At 42.5% G+C, this 13464-nt stretch overlaps 1 protein-coding gene across 5 annotated transcripts in view; it reads right to left on the minus strand.

The window, feature by feature from the left end:
• Positions 1 to 295: 295 nt before the first annotated feature.
• LOC130277056 (uncharacterized) overlaps positions 296 to 13464 on the minus strand; it is a 98782-nt gene continuing 85613 nt past the window's right edge. For all 5 annotated transcript variants that reach the window (XM_056527302.1, XM_056527303.1, XM_056527304.1 and 2 more), the window contains 2 exons: positions 1469 to 1585; positions 296 to 1374 (listed from right to left, as the gene is read on the minus strand). In XM_056527302.1, coding sequence (XP_056383277.1) covers positions 1249 to 1374; positions 1469 to 1585 — 243 coding nt within the window. In that variant the 3' untranslated portion in view covers positions 296 to 1248. The remainder of the gene's footprint in view (positions 1375 to 1468; positions 1586 to 13464) is intronic.

A 13464-nucleotide genomic window follows, 5' to 3' on the forward strand; every position in this document is an offset into this window, starting at 1 on the left:
ATAAAACGAAAATGCAAAAACGGAAAAAACCCCGGTCCTTAAGGGGTTAAAGAAGTACATTTTTTTTAAAGAAGTATATTAGAAAAACTATTGTTTTGCCACGATGTACAACATATAAAAAGTTTTTATATTTGACAGCGCCCATTTAAAGCTCCTAATTTTATGACTAATATTTTACACTTTTTCTCTAGTTAATTATGGTCAGACATGTAGAATATACATGTACTAAAGCAGTAAAACCTGAGTTAATATGGTGTAGTATTTGTAATGCTGTAATTACAGTCAGAACTTGTAACAAAGTAATTTTTATTTATTACAACATGTTAAGGTACATTTCCATTACTGGTTCTTAATGCCCTTAGATTGCAATACTGTAACGTATAATAAAATATACAACATTCTTTAGAATTATATATATCTGAAATCTATTTATAACAATAAAAACTTTTCCAAAGGGAAACTTCTGAAACAAGACAGGTCTCTGCTTTTATTTTCAACAGGGTCTCTGAGAAAAAGGAGCTGGACTCTTGTTGCCTCTGGCTACGGCTCTACTTCTTCCCTTGCCCTAATTTCTATAAATTCCCCCTAATACACCTAAACAATTTTTTTTAGGCCTGGTTCAGACATGGCACTTATTATACAATATCGTAAAATGTTAGTGGATGGGAATTTAAAACTCCCTTTATTAAGCTGCTGCCATATGGGATTTTGTAGCCCAAAAATATAATGTAATTTGCATGTCGGTGGTATTCCGGTGGCATAATGTGTTTGGTGTTGGATGTGGAGCGGCTGGAGGTATTTACTCCTATAAGAAAGTAAATAAAGACTTTGTTTTAATATGATGTGGTAAGAGGTTAAAAAAAAGGGTATTAGTGCCCCCTTGGGCATAGTTGTTGTAAATATAGTAAAGCACCCTTCTCTTACTTTTAGGCAATTTAGTGTTGTTCATTGGATATAGCAGTACTGTAATATCAGTAATAGCCACCAGATACTGTAATAGCCACCAGATACTGTAATAGCCACCAGATATACAGATATTGTGTACTGCTTGTGTAATTCTCATGCTGTCTAATTATTTCACAGCTGCCTCCGACTAACAAAAAAAAAAAAAAAAAAAATGGGAAAAGACATCGAGCTACAACACAAGAGATAACAGACATTATTATTTAAAGAAATACAAAACGAACAAAGAAACCTTTTTTATAAAAACTGTCAAGAATCATCATTGTGACTGAGCTGAAAGAGCTGTTACGATATGATGTCCAGTGGTTTCGCTGCCAGGAATAGGCCCCAGCGCTGATCCCCAAGGCTACAGCGGTGAAGCTTCTCCTTCCAACCTTCAATTATGTAGTTGTAGTCCTCTTCAGAAAAGCTCTACATGGAAGAGACAGTGAGAGTATAAGTGAGTCTACATTCCTAGAGGTTGTGTCAGACACAGATCTAGGAGCCCCAGGCTTTAGGTGATTACCTCGAGGAATTCCTGCTTTATTTCTTGAGTGCGTACAAGCTCCTTGTTCAGAACTTGTACAAACTGTTCTGTCCGATCCAGAGCCTGAACGCTGACAAAACCAGCTTTCTTCAAGAGCTATCAAGAAAAGTAAAAGTTTAATAAAGACACAGTCTACTAAAACATCACTGCATTATTCTAACATATTACAGTAAACTTTGCTTATGTAAAGCTTCATTAAACAGGATAAGATATTTCTGTCCTATACCATCATTACCCAAAAGCTGGACACTATTACACCCCTGGGAAACATTGTTTGAAAGTTATATGCAAAAAAATTTTTTTGCAGTAGCCTATAGCAGCCTATTGTCTGACAAAAATGTTGGCCTAAAAAGGCAATTGTATGACATTACTGCCTGAATTCAATTGATCCTCCCCCACTTTTTCCTATGGTGGTCCAGTATTAGGCCTAACATGTTGATGGTGGTATTGTTCGTGTGAATGATCCCACGGACGTCTCATGGGCTACAATGTGACTGATGTACGTTTTACGTGTATGGCTAGCTTAAAACGTACCTGTAATGTGCAAAAACTTTTTATATAATGAACATAATAAAATTATAGGTATATTTGTAAAATACATTGGCTAAAATGTGTATATTTTTGGGTGAAAAAATGCTGTCTGTCCCTGCAGCTATTAAGAGATAATAATATATAGGAAGAATGGGAGGGACAGGCAGGGCTCTGTGCACTTAAGATGGGGTGACAGGCCCCAGCCTCACAGAGCAGGATGATTACCAAACCGGGAGCTGCTTGTTTCACCCACACTTCCTAACTTATTTGTAAATCACTTAATTTAACAAAAATTACTCTTTACCACCGCTCCATAGTCTTAGCCACAAGATGCCTTCCTTCTCTGCAATCTGCTGTCCACTGTCTATTGTCATGGAAAATCTGTCTTTGGTGACAGTTAGATCAGGACAAAAGGCAGAAAGAAAAAGAGCCAGATGTGTGCCTGCATGACAAGCCAGTCTGCCTGCTAAAGATGATCCACACTGCGCATGAAAGTTTAATAAATGGTTCCCTCTAACCTCTTACTAGCAATAAAAACTAAGGGCAGTTGTCCCTAGTATTTATAGCAGTGGAAAAGGGGAGTAAGAGACTCCCCCACCTTTGGCTTCTCAGCAAAAGCAGTTTAGTCCTTAATGTAATCCTTTCTGTGCTGTTGCTTTTTCTTTCATTTCTGCTCACATGGCACTTTGCAAAGCCAGTGCTGTGCTAACTGTGGCTTCTAAGGGCTCATTTCTTACATCGTGATCTTTACTTTTTATTGATACCACATTCGCATACATAAAACTTTTAATAATATTTTGATCAATTTTTGGGGGGAAAATGTTATAAAAAAGCAGCAATTTTGGCCTTTTTTTACGTTCATGCCGTTCACTGTACGGGATAATTAACATTATATTTTAATTCACTGAAGCTTATGGGTACAGCTCACCCTCCCGTCTGGACAACGGCATGGATGAGACCGGACCCAGGTCTCCTGGAGTAAATGGACAAAGAAGGCAACGTCCAGCGCAGTGTCGAACCAATCCGTGAAGTTTATTCAGCAATCAGCCAACATGGAGAACAGGTGACGCGTTTCGGCCACGGTAAGTAGCCTTAGTCATACAATGAAAAGACATTTGTGAATCGTATTTATAGGGGCAGAGGTGGGGTTGGAAGCATTTGAGGGGGAAAGCTATTTTATGTATAAAATAATATAAAAATAGCTTTCTGCCCCAAATGCGTCCAATAGTTGCTGGAATTGGATATTTAAATGAAAGGTTATGTGAATGGGTGGATTCCAGATTCCTGCCATTGGTCCCTCTCATGCCGGGATTTCTACAAGACACCAGAGATGTTCTGGTTGCTATGGACAACATCAAATGGGAACCCGGCATGAGATGGATCACATCAGATGTCACTGCATTATATTCGGTAATTCCCCATGATAAAGCTATTTCTGCCCTTAGATTAGATATATTATTTTGGTGGTGGAATATTTATTGAAACACAATTTTGATAATATGTTTTTTCTGCAAGTCACCGGAGCTTCAGTGGGTGCCAAATGTTCACCTTCATTAGCAAACATATACATGAGTTGGTGGGAGAAAGATTTTTTGTTCACACATGACAATATTTATAGTGGTGATATTGTGTGTTATGGTCGGTACATAGACAACCTCCTGTTTATCGGGGGTCATCTATGCCCACCATACAGCAGTTTGAGGTTTATTTAAATAATAACCCATGCAGTCTCAAATTCACTGTATATAGCCAGCCTGAAGAAATTAGTTTTTTGGATTTAAAATTGGAAGGGAATACAGAACGGGCGAATATTGTCACATCTACTGATCGTAAGGAATTGTCGGCCAATTCAATACTGCAAGCAGAGTCATGTCATCCGCCACATGTCATTAAAAATCTCCCAGTTGGAGAAATGATTAGAGCTAAATTGCTCAACAGATATATCTTTAGAAAATTAGGCAGATGACATTACAAATAGATTGTCCCAAAGAGGCTATCGATCATGGGTTCTTGAGAGAGCCAAAAATATTGCTTAAAAAAAAAGGATAATATATAGAGAACGCAATGTATGTACAGGCTATGCGTCTTAACCAAATACAAAGGATCACCTCAGCATCAAGAGTCAAATAATAATTAGAAACAACTAATAAGTGTTCCAACCAGGTGTGCTTAATACATAACTTTTATTAAATTTCTTATTTAACCCCTTAAGGACCGAGCCCTTTTTCACCTTAAGGACCGGAGCGTTTTTTGTAATTCTGACCACTGTCACTTTAAACATTAATAACTCTGGAATGCTTTTAGTTATCATTCTGATTCCGAGATTGTTTTTTCGTGACATATTCTACTTTAATTTAGTGGTAAAATTTTATGGTAACTTGCATCCTTTCTTGGTGAAAAATCCCCAAATTTGATGAAAAAAAATGAAAATTTAGCATTTTTCTAATTTTTAAGCTCTCTGCTTGTAAGGAAAATGGATATTCAAATTAAATTTCTTTTTGGGTCACATATACAATATGTCTACTTCATGTTTGCATCATAAAATTGATGAGTTTTTACTTTTGGAAGACACCAGAGGGCTTCAAAGTTCTGCAGTAAATTTCCAATTTTTCACAAAATTTTGAAATTCGATATTTTTCAGGGACCAGTTCAGTTTTGAAGTGGATTTGAAGGGTCTTCATATTAGAAATACCCCATCAATGACCCCATTATAAAAACTACACCCCCAAAAGTATTCAAAATGACATTCAGTCAGGGTTTTAACCCTTTAGGTGTTTCACAGGAATAGCAGCAAAGTGAAGGAGAAAATTCAAAATCTTCATTTTTTACACTCGCATGTTCATGTAGACCCAATTTTTGAATTTTTGCAAGGGGTAAAAGGAGAAAATTTTTACATATATTTGTAACCCAATTTCTCTCGAGTAAGCACATACCTCATATGTCTATGTAAAGTGTTCGGCGGGCGCAGTAGAGGGCTCAGAAGGGAAGGAGCGACAAGGGGATTTTGGAGAGAAAATTTTTCTGAAATGGTTTTTGGGGGGCATGTCACCTTTAGGAAGCCCCTAGGGTGCCAAAACAGCAAAAAAAAAAACACATGGCATACCATTTTGGAAACTAGACCCCTTGGGGAACGTAACAAGGGGTAAAGTGAACCTTAATACCCCACAGGTGTTTCATGACTTTTGCAAATGTAAAAAAAAAAAAAAAAAAAAAATTTACCTAAAATGCTTGTTTTCCCAAAAATTTTAAATTTTTAAAAAGGGTAATAGCAGAAAATACCCCCCAAAATTTGAAGCCCAATTTCTCCCGATTCAGCAAACATCCCATATGGGGGTGAAAAGTGCTCTGCTGGCGCACTACAGGTCTCAGAAGAGAAGGAGTTCTATGGTGCCAGGGCTCTATGGTGCCAGGACAGCAAAAAAACCTCACATGGCATACCATTTTGGAAACTAGACCCCTTGGGGAACGTAACAAGGGGTAAAATGAACCTTAATACCCCACAGGGGTTTCACGACTTTTGCATAAGTAAAAAAAAAAAAACAATTTTTTACCTAAAATGATTGATTTTCCAAAAAAATTACATTTTTACAAAGGGTTAAAGCAGAAAATACCCCCCCAAAATGTGAAGCCCAATCTCTCCCGATTCAGAAAACACCCCATATGGGGGTGAAAAGTGCTCTGCTGGCGCACTACAGGTCTCAGAAGAGAAGGAGTCACATTTGGCTTTTTTGAAGGAAATTTTGCTCTGGGGACATGCCGCATTTAGGAAGCCCCTATGGTGCCAGGACTGCAAAAAAACCTCACATGGCATACCATTTTGGAAACTAGACCCCTTGGGGAACGTAACAAGGGGTAAAATGAACCTTAATACCCCACAGGGGTTTCACGACTTTTGCATAAGTAAAAAAAAAAAAAATTTTACCTAAAATGCTTGATTTTCCAAAAAAATTACATTTTTACAAAGGGTAAAAGCAGAAAATACCCCCCAAAATTTGAAGCCCAATCTCTCCCGATTCAGAAAACACCCCATATGGGGGTGAAAAGTACTCTGCTGGCGCACTACAGGTCTCAGAAGAGAAGGAGTCACATTTGGCTTTTTGGAAGGAAATTTTGCTCTGGGGACATGCCGCATTTAGGAAGCCCCTATGGTGCCAGGACAGCAAAAAAACCTCACATGGCATACCATTTTGGAAACTAGACCCCTTGGGGAACGTAACAAGGGGTAAAATGAACCTTAATACCCCACAGGGGTTTCACGACTTTTGCATAAGTAAAAATAAAATAAAAAATGTTACCTAAAATGCTTGATTTTCCAAAAAAATTACATTTTTACAAAGGGTTAAAGCAGAAAATACCCCCCAAAATTTGAAGCCCAATCTCTCCCGATTCAGAAAACACCCCATATGGGGGTGAAAAGTGCTCTGCTGGCGCACTACAGGTCTCAGAAGAGAAGGAGTCACATTTGGCTTTTTTGAAGGAAATTTTGCTCTGGGGGAATGCCGCATTTAGGAAGCCCTTATGGTGCCAGGACAGCAAAAAAACCTCACATGGCATCACATTTTGGAATCTAGACCCCTCCGGGAAAGTAACAGTTATACAGTGAGTACTTACACCTCACAGGTTTTTTGAGCAGTGGGCCGTAAAAGTGAAAAATTTGATTTTTTTTGCACTATATTGATAGTGTTACCCCAAATGTTTCATTTTCACATTGGGTAATAGGGCAAAAGGCCCCCAAAATTTGTAGAACAATTTTGTCTGAGAAACAAAAATACCCCATATGTGGATGTAAATTGCTCTGTGGACGCACTGCAATGCTCAGAATAGAAGGAGTGAAAATTTTGTTGAAATTGAAGTCGGGGGTCCCGTGCATTTATAAAGCCCCCAAAAGCAAAAATAAACCCACATGTGACACCATTTTAGAAACTACACCCCTCAATGAACGTAACAAGGGGTACAGTGGGAAATAACACCTCACAGGTTTTTTGAAAAGTGGTCCATAAATTGGAAAATTTTATTTTTTTACACTAAAATGCTGGCGTTATCCAATTTTTTACATTTTCACAAGGGTTAATATGAGATATTGGGTTACAAATTTTTGAGGGCTTTTCCCCCTGACTATAAAAATACATCCACATATGGGGTAACATGCTGGGCGGGCGCACAACAAGGCTCAGAAGTCATAGAGGTCACTTTGTATTTGTGGCCTATGGCATATCAGTAGCTGACGGTTACATACATTCTGAGGAAAATACAAAAATGAAACACCCACATGTGACACCATTACAGAAAGTACCCACCCTGAGGAATGGGTATAGGGGTAAAGAGGACATTTTTAATGCACAGGTGTTTCCTAAATTTATTTTCCAGGAATGGATGAAGGGTAGCTTTTGAAAATTGCAATTTTCAACCTATGCTCTGCTTCATCTTTCTGGGAACAACTAACATGTGACTCCGAATTGTCGCCTGGAAATACGACAGAGCTCAGCGAGAACTCTTCGCATTTGAGGTGGATGTTTGTTACGGACTTAACAGTTACATACATTCAGAGGAAAATACAAGAAAGGAACACCCATATGTGAGATTATTACAAACAGTACACCCCCTAGGGAAGGTGTATAGGGTGAAGTGGAGATTTGGAACAGACGGGTGTTCCCTTCATTTATTTTCCAGGAATGGATGAAGAGTACTATGGGGGGAAGAAAATAGCAATTTTAGAACTGATATGCCAATTATTTTCCCAGAATGATGACCCAGAGTACAGCCAAAAGTAAAAATGATGCCCGCCCCAAACCCTATACTCTGAATCATCATTCTGGGAAGGGGATGTGTGGGGCCGTCCCTATTCTGTTACCTCAAATGCGCAACCCGCTCAGGTGGGGAGAGAGAGCGTTGCGCATTTGAGGCAACTGCAAACCTCCAATGCCGTTGACTCTGTGTCCCATAACCCATTTTTTTGGGGAAAAAGATGTTATGAGGGGCATTGGGAAAGAGCTTTTGGGTTTGATTTTTTGGGGGTAGGGTATTTTGGTATAAAATTTGGAAGTCAATGTACCCTGGACTGGTACATTGGAGCCGAATTCTGGGGAATTAAAATCAGGGAAAAGGATTAAAAATTTAGTATTCCATGGAAGTGTGATACTCCCTGAAGCAGTTTTTAACGCAGAGGCCCGGATGATCGGGGCAAGTGTCACATTGAGTGGTGGTGTCCTTCCGAATCCCCCTCCTGTAACACTCTGCATTTTTTCTGAGATCGTCCTTTCTTTCCAGTGTGGGGGACCTCACCTGGAAAGTGTTGGCCGGGGACGATCCGGGGCACTGAAGTTCCAGAGGTGCTCTGACCCGCTCTTTGGCGGTCACCAAAGATGAGGGCCCTTAGAACTACCTCTTGAAACTCCAGGTATGTCCCTGTGTTGCCAGCGTTCTGGTACAGTATAAAAGAGTTGTACATGGCAACCTGTACCATGTAGACCGCAACCTTTTTATACCATACACGTGTTTTCCACATGGCATTATATGGCTTGAGGACTTGATCAGAAAGATCAACTCCCCCCATATACCGATTGTAGTCCAGAATACAATCGGGCTTGAGGACCGGTCCCGCGGTACCTCGCACAGGGACAGGGGTGCTGCCATTCCCATGAATTGTGGTGAGCATAAGGACATCCCTCTTGTCCTTATACCGGACCAACAACAGGTTCTCATGGGAAAAGGCACGGGACTCACCCCGGGGGATAGGAGCATGTAGGGGATGGGGCGGAAGGCCTCTTTGATTCTTCCGGACTGTCCCACAAGCGACCGTGGATCTGGCGGCGAGGGATGTGAAGAGAGGGATACTAGTATAAAAGTTATCCACGTAAAGGTGGTAACCTTTATCTAGCAATGAGTGCAAAAGGCCCCAAACGATTTCCCGCTAACACCCAGAGTGGGGGGACATTCTGGGGGTTCAAAACGGGAATCTCGTCCCTCATACACTATAAACTTGCAAGTGTACCCGGAGGTACTCTCGCAAAGTTTATACATCTTCACGCCATACCGCGCTCGCTTGGTCGGGATGTATTGCCGGAAGCTGAGTCTCCCCTTGAAGCTGATGAGCGACTCATCAATAGAGACCTCCCGCCCCGGGACATAGGCCTCCCAAAATCTGGCCCCGAAGTGATTGATGACCGGCCTGATTTTATACAGGCGGTCATACGCGGGATCAGTTCGGGGGGGACATGCCGCATTATCAGCATAATGCAAACATCTCCGAATGGCCTCGAACCGGGAGCGTGCCATGGCCATACTGTAGAGGGGTGTCTGGTAAAAGACGTCCCCAGTCCAATATTGCCTGACACTGGGTTTTTTAACTATACCCATATGCAGCGCGAGGCCCCAAAAGGTCCTCATTTCGGCTGCATCGACTGGAGTCCAGCCGCCGGGTCTAGCTAAAAGTGAGCCCGGGTTAGCGGCGACGAACTGTTGGGCGTACAGATTCGTCTGTGTAACCATCAAATTAACAAAGTCGTCACTGAAAAAATGACCGAAAAAGTCCTTTTCAGTGAACCCGGCGATGTTAATTTTGATTCCTGAGTTGCCAACAAACTCAGGAATCACGGGCTCGTGGTCCGCTGGCTCAGCCCAGTCAAGTTCTCCGGTACGATGTACCAGTGATCTTGGCAGGGGGGCTTCACTAGTATGAGCGCCAGGGGGACTCATACTAGCATGGGGCACAGGGTCAAGGGCAGAGGAGGTTTGCGGCACCGCACGGCGGCGTCTCCGCCGCCTTGGTGGCTCATCATCAGAACTAGATGATGAGGAGAACGATGAAATAAGGAAGGTTGGGTCTTCATCGTCCTCTGAGCAGCTCTTGGTGTCGGAGGCAATTAGGTCATATGCCTCCTCCGCCGAAAACACTCTGCGGGCAATTTCCCTACTCTAATGGGGATACGGCGGTGTGTGTGTGGGGGGGAAAACTTTATTGGTGTGTGTGCTGCGTGTGGTGTGGTGCGATACTACCTCCCTAACCCGCCCTAACCCGCCCTAGCCTAACCTAAGCTAACCCGCCCTAACAAAAAAAAAATATAAAATAAAAAGGGGACTTTTTTTTTTTTTTTTTAAAAAGGGGACTTCTAGCGCAAAAAAGCCCTGCGCCAAAAAAAAGCGTTTATCTAATCAGTGGTGTGCGCACTGATTAGCGCTTGTGGCGGCAGGGGGCGCAGAAGTCAGTAGGGGGGTCCGGCCACTCAGCCCAGAACAGTGGCTGGTGGCTTGTTCACAGACCCCCACACAAAAAACCCGAAAAATAAAATAAAAAAAACGCTTTACCCCGAAAAAAAATGCACCCACCTGAACCCCAAAAAAACGCTGATCAGTGATAAATCACCGACAGCGGTGGGACAGGCTGCACACACAGGTACGGTCCGTCCACACAGTACACTCCTGCTACTGGTGGCACGGACCGCCTATGGGTGCAAAAAAAAAAATACGCGTTAACCGAAAAAAGTGCCTTTACCACAAAAAAAACGCTGATCAGTGATAAATCACTGACAGCGGTGAGGCACGCCGCACACACAGGTACGGTCCGGCCACAAAGTACACGCCTGCTACTGGTGGCACGGACCGCCTATGGGTGCAAAAAAAGCGCTAGTAAACGCGAAAAAAAGCGCCGGCACCACAAAAAAAACGCTGATCAGTACTACGGGACTGATCAGCGGCAGGTGGGCTTTAACAAACGGTGGCGGACCGCTCTTTTATAACTAAGAGGGTCCGCACACACGCTTAGGGAAAAAAAAAAAAAGATCTGCGCCCAAAAAAAAAGGCTGGCGGCAGACCGCAGCGACCCAGCAGGGCCGGGGTCACGCAGCTAAAGGTGCTACGGACCCACGGACACCCACTGAGGTACGCCGGAAAAAAAAAAAAAAAAAGGCTTTTTTTTTAACCCTAACCTGTCCCTACCTAATCTAAAGCTAACCCTGTGTGATTTCTGTGCCAAGGGGCCACAGAAAAGGGGGCAAGGGGCACTTTTTTCAACTGAGGGGATGGTGGGCAGCACGGGGCTCCGTCCTGCACACCAGATCTAAGTGGAATGGGGGGCAGAACGGAGCAACGTGCTCCTAGCCCCCACCATCCCCTCCCATTACTATGTGATTGGTGTGGCCACTTTGGCCACCCAATCACAACTGTACTGAGGGGGGCGGCCACAATGCCAGCCCCCAGTACAGTATGGATGGTGATTGGTGGTGTATACTACACCACCAGTCACCATCTATATCCGTGTCACAGGGTCACACGTGACCCTGATGACCCGGAACCGCTGCAGAACGCCGGACCTCCTCCGGCACACTGCCGGGATGTCTGCTGATAGAAATCAGCAGACATCCGGCTCCGATCCCCGCCCGGCGAGCGGCGGGGAACGGAATCGCAGCGCATCGCTCATCTGAATTGATGAGCGATGTGCTGCGATCGCCGACATGGGGGGACATAATGACCCCCCTGGGCGATATGCCGGGATGCCTGCTGAACGATTTCAGCAGGCATCCGGCTCCGGCGCCCCTCCAGCTAGCGGCTGGGGCCGGAAATGCTCAGGGCGTATCCATACGCCCTCGGTCCTTAAGGACTTGGAAACGGGGGCGTATGGATACGCCCTATGTACTTAAGGGGTTAAAATCCACCAGTAATAAGAAAGTGCCTGTGTATTCCAACACCAAATGAAAATTAGACATAAAATTGGTCATCACCATTAGTAGCCAAGCATACTGAGGCTCTGCTGGGCGGCCCTGCCAGCCCCAAATGCACAAATGGATTATTATACAGAACCGCCGACGCGTTTCTACCACCTAGTAGACGGTTGTTTCATCAGGGAAAGGTTAGATATAACTGACCAAAATATATGATAAAGCTTGTGGTATGTGCAGCATGAGGTCCCCTCATAATAAGATATATACCATCATCGGACTAATAAAGCGGGCTCAATTGATCCTGTAAGGAAAAGAATGTTCCGCTCCTGTAACCTAAAAAGAAACGTTTTTGGGGGCCAATAGTCCGTAGCTGCTTCTACCACGGTTAGCTGTCTCGAAGTACGGTCACGGCATTAACTGCAGTTGCGCAGGGAGCCGGCTCTCAGTCCAGCTTTGCTCGCTTGGTGTAGCGAGATGCCGGCATCTGTCCAATTGGTCAATTATATCTAACCTTTCCCTGATGAAACCACCGTCTACTAGGTGGTAGAAACGCGTCGGCGGTTCTGTATAATAATCCATTTGTGCATTTGGGGCTGGCAGGGCCCAGCAGAGCCTCAGTATGCTTGGTTACTAATGGTGATGACCAATTTTATGTCTAATTTTCATTTGGTGTTGGAATACACAGGCACTTTCTTATTACAAAAAAAAGGATAGGAAAGAGTTAATCTTTGATAGTGCCTGTAAATATGCAGTAAAAAATAATACTACCAAATCTTTAATATGTTCTACTCCGTACAGTCAAAATGATAGAGAAGTATGCAGAATTATAGATAAATATATTCCTATGATAGCAAACGATAGTCAATATATAAAACCTTCAGAACCAGGATACAAATGTGTGCCTAGGAGAGCTAAAACCATTGGCCAATCCATTTCACCCAGTCTTTTTGGGTCTAGGAACAGAAATAAAAATCAGGGGACATGGCTTGATGTCAAGGGCAATTATAAATGCGGACATACTAAATGCATCTGCTGCCATTAAAATATTTTTCTCATCTATAACTAAATTACAATACAACATTAAACAGTTTATAAACTGCAATACCGTAAATATAATATACCTCTTGACATGCGAAACTTGCCAAGTGCAATATGTAGGAAGCCCTGCTAATCCATTGAAGGTTCGTATAAGGAAACACTTGTTAGACATTCCACATTTCTCATCTAAACATGTATCTATGGCCACTAGACATTGGGTTGAAAAATATGGAGGAGATTTTTCCTCTCTGAGCCTCCAAGGAGTTGAGAAAAATTCAATCCCCATTAGAGGGGGCAGTCTGAGACAGAAATGATTAGATAGGGAAGTATATTGGATAATAAAATGGCAGACGAGATACCCAAATGGATTGAATCATAGACAGGATGTAATCCTGCATTATTAATAATTATTTCCAAATTGTGGGTTATCAGAATAATGATTACAAAATAGATCATTCGTATTCATTACCACGAGCGCCTGTGAATCATAGTGTATTTGTTACAATATATACATAGAATTTGAGATCAGATGGTTATTATAGTACCGTATTTTTCGTCATATAAGACGCTCCGGCATATAAGACGCACCCAATTTTAAAGGATAAAAATCCAGAAAATAAAGATTCTGAACCAAATATAAAGTATAGGACAGTGATCTTCAACCTGCGGACCTTCAGATGTTGCAAAACTACAACTCCCAGCATGCCTGGACAGCCAAATTGTAGTTTTGCAACATCTGGAGGTCCACAG

This window comes from Hyla sarda, chromosome 6 (assembly GCF_029499605.1).
Source record: "Hyla sarda isolate aHylSar1 chromosome 6, aHylSar1.hap1, whole genome shotgun sequence".
In the NCBI taxonomy this organism is placed as follows: Eukaryota; Metazoa; Chordata; class Amphibia; order Anura; family Hylidae; genus Hyla; species Hyla sarda.